General features: G+C 32.3%; 1 protein-coding gene across 1 annotated transcript; it reads right to left on the bottom strand.

Annotated features, from left to right (window-relative positions):
• Positions 1-222: 222 nt before the first annotated feature.
• LOC134275941 (uncharacterized) lies at positions 223-3,022 on the bottom strand. Its single transcript, XM_062758220.1, has 3 exons — positions 3,013-3,022; positions 1,000-1,269; positions 223-694 (listed from the first exon to the last, which is right to left on the bottom strand). Exons 1-3 carry the CDS (start codon positions 3,020-3,022, stop codon positions 480-482), a joined length of 495 nt encoding a protein of 164 aa, XP_062614204.1. The 3' UTR covers positions 223-479.

Raw genomic sequence — 3,022 nt, 5'->3', positions numbered from 1 at the left:
TGTAAAGCAGTAAAATCCATTGTGCCTAGCCCTCTTATTAAATGAACCCTGTTAAATTCGAAAGCATAAAAGTTTTTAATACGTATCACAAAGTATTTTTCCTCCTTTTTTTGTGAAATGTTAAATTTTTTGAAAAATATCCATTATATTATTATATTTCTTGGTTTAAAAATTCAAATCTCTGAATGTCGCTGGCAAAACAATATCAATTTTATAATTTGGAAATATCTGTAATCTTTCTCCCTATTTAGATAGTTGTAATGCAAGTTATAAACTGCAAAGTTGAAACTAACTTTTACCCGCACCCAAAATGATTTTCTTTCAATATTCTATAGAAAAATATTTTCAGAAAGATTATTTTCCAGTAGATCTTTTTAAATCTATATTTTATGATAAATCTTTTTCGTGAGAATTCCTTTCTTTCAAAAATGATGACATGTATATTTTTATGTCAAAACAAGCAAACTACACAGTATCCATTAGTATTTTGCAGGTAATGGAGGCGCGTTTCCGTCTTCTCCAGAAGGTCCCGGTTGTTGACTGAAATCTTGTGGTTGCCCGAATCCTTGTGGTTGTCCATATCCTTGTGGTTGCCCAAATCCTTGTGGTGGTGGATATCCCATAGGTACTCCGTATACCGGTTGCCCATATTGGACATGCACGGGCTGTACAAACATGGGCTGACCATAATTCGCTTTAAAAAAATCAAATTTACACTTGTATATTTCATGCTCATGCATATTTTTTTTTAAAAAACTGAATAGTGTTTGTAATGTCAGATTTACAAAAATTTTGCTTGTGACCATATGGTGGTATTTCATGCAGCACTTATCGAATTCTGCATTATACAATTGTTGCTACTCTTGTATCTTCACAAAAACAATTCAGTTTCTTAATTAGTTGCAAATATTACAGTTTTATTATGAAAATTTTCTAAGCTCTCATATAAACTTCTATATACCAGTATTTAATTTGGATAAAAACTCCAACACCACATACCTGTGTGCATTGCATTTACGCTTGTAGCAGTAGTTGTCGTCCCTATTGGTCGTACATTAGTAACAGTAGCTCTACGTGGAGCCGGTTTGCATTTTTTGCAGACGACTGCTACACAAAATATTATGATACCAATGCAAACTACACAACCAATGACACCTCCAATGACAGCACCAGTAGTAGAGCCATCATAGTTACTATAAGAATAATAACATCTATACCCCGAAGCCGCTGTATAATAGCAGTAGGAAGTTGCTGATACCACATGATGACCTAAAAAAATTACAGCAGATTTCTCAAATCGAACACGTTCTTAAATACAAAGGTAACTACATTATTCGTATCTGTCAGTAATATTCGGCAAAAGACATTTTAAAATTCTTTTTTTTTAATAATTCTAAAACGTGCGTTATTCTGTCAAGGTTCAGTATTTATATGTTTTAACATACTAGTACTAGAAAGAATTGAAGAAAACAATCTCTCTCTCTCTCTCTCTCTCTCTCTCTATCTCCTACAACTACTACTACCCTGAGATAATCGTAGGTTTTTATCTTATACATTGAAAATGTTACGATTAGTTCAATAGATGATAAAATCTACAGTAAGTATTAAATTGGGCACATTATGTTGCAATCATTAACTATTATTGCAAGCTACAATGATCAAATAAACACAGTCTTTTTTCAAGTAAAACAGCTTGAGAAATAAATTAAAATCCAACTGATCACCCCTTTAACTAAAAATAAATTTAAAAAAAATAAAACAATACTTACTTATTAGGCTACAGAAGCTGCTTAAAAATATGAAAGTAATTGAAACTGTAGATGATAAGGCCATTTCGTTTGAGAAGAAAACTGTAAAGGGATGCGAATATGAGGTAAACACACAGTTCCCTTAAAATTGATAAGGTGATATAATCAATTTAGAGTTCGTGTTAATGACGCATTGAATCACGAATTCCATTTAAATTTGCAGATAGAATACAGACCACGACATTGTCTTTCTTCATGGTCCACATGCACGTGTACTGAGCCCGTGATTTTTGGTCAGGGCACTTTTGTGTCAATCTTAGGGGTTTAGAATTTATCACACTATATTGTTATCTAAAATATTATGATCTAAATTGTGGAGAAGAATTAAACCCTCAAATATTAAAATGCATAAAAGAATATTACAGATGATTTTCTTCTTAATATTTCATGAATAAAAGACTAGATTCAATAGAGAAAAAAATATGTATATTTTTCCTACCGTCAAACATAGATTTTTCATGAAAAAAAAAACAACTTAAGTACGTTTGAATAATTTTGGAGCACATTAAAATTAATGGATGGCATATGCTTGTTACAAATGGATATAAACATTTTTTTAAAGTTTTGAATCTTTTTTTTTTTTCAAGTTTTGAATCTTTTTTACTCTCATGAAATAAATTGTCTTTTCCTAGCTCTTAATATTGAAAAAAAACTTTATAAGACTTTTGATGAAAAATGTGTGCAAATTTGGTTAAATAAGAAGCCGTTTTGATAACAGGAGGACAACTGAAAATAATCATATTTGAACTCGATTTTTCATTTTAAATATGTATACATACAGATGTAAATATACACATTTCAAACCAATGTCTGTGTTATTGTACCAATGTACTTCAGGTTATGAGGTTGAATTTTCTCTAACCTAGTGCCGTGCTACACCTGGCCGTTTGATCCAAGGACTTCCATCCATGCTAATGAGATGTGAGGGTCTGGTGAGACATGATGTACTATATATTTGCATTTGCTACTCTCCATCACTTTCATTTTGCTTTTTTCTATCTAGAGGTGTCAGCGGCAGGCGTTGGCTCGATAAAGATCCCTCACTGCTCAATGGCCCTGAGTGCCGAGTAAAGGTCAAAATTTGAAGCCCTTCACCGGCATACGGTGACGTCTCCATATGAGTGAAAAATTCTCAAGAGGGACGTTAAACAATATACAATCAATCAATCTATCTAGAGCAATGAAAATGCACACATGTACTTACATGTAGTCAT

This window comes from Saccostrea cucullata, unplaced genomic scaffold, assembly GCF_032062105.1.
Source record: "Saccostrea cucullata isolate Sc308-1 unplaced genomic scaffold, CSIRO_AGI_Scuc_v1 ctg7245, whole genome shotgun sequence".
Taxonomy (NCBI): Eukaryota; Metazoa; Mollusca; class Bivalvia; order Ostreida; family Ostreidae; genus Saccostrea; species Saccostrea cuccullata.
The sequence above is the reverse complement of the archived record's forward strand: the minus strand, read 5'-3'. Positions and strand labels throughout refer to the sequence as shown.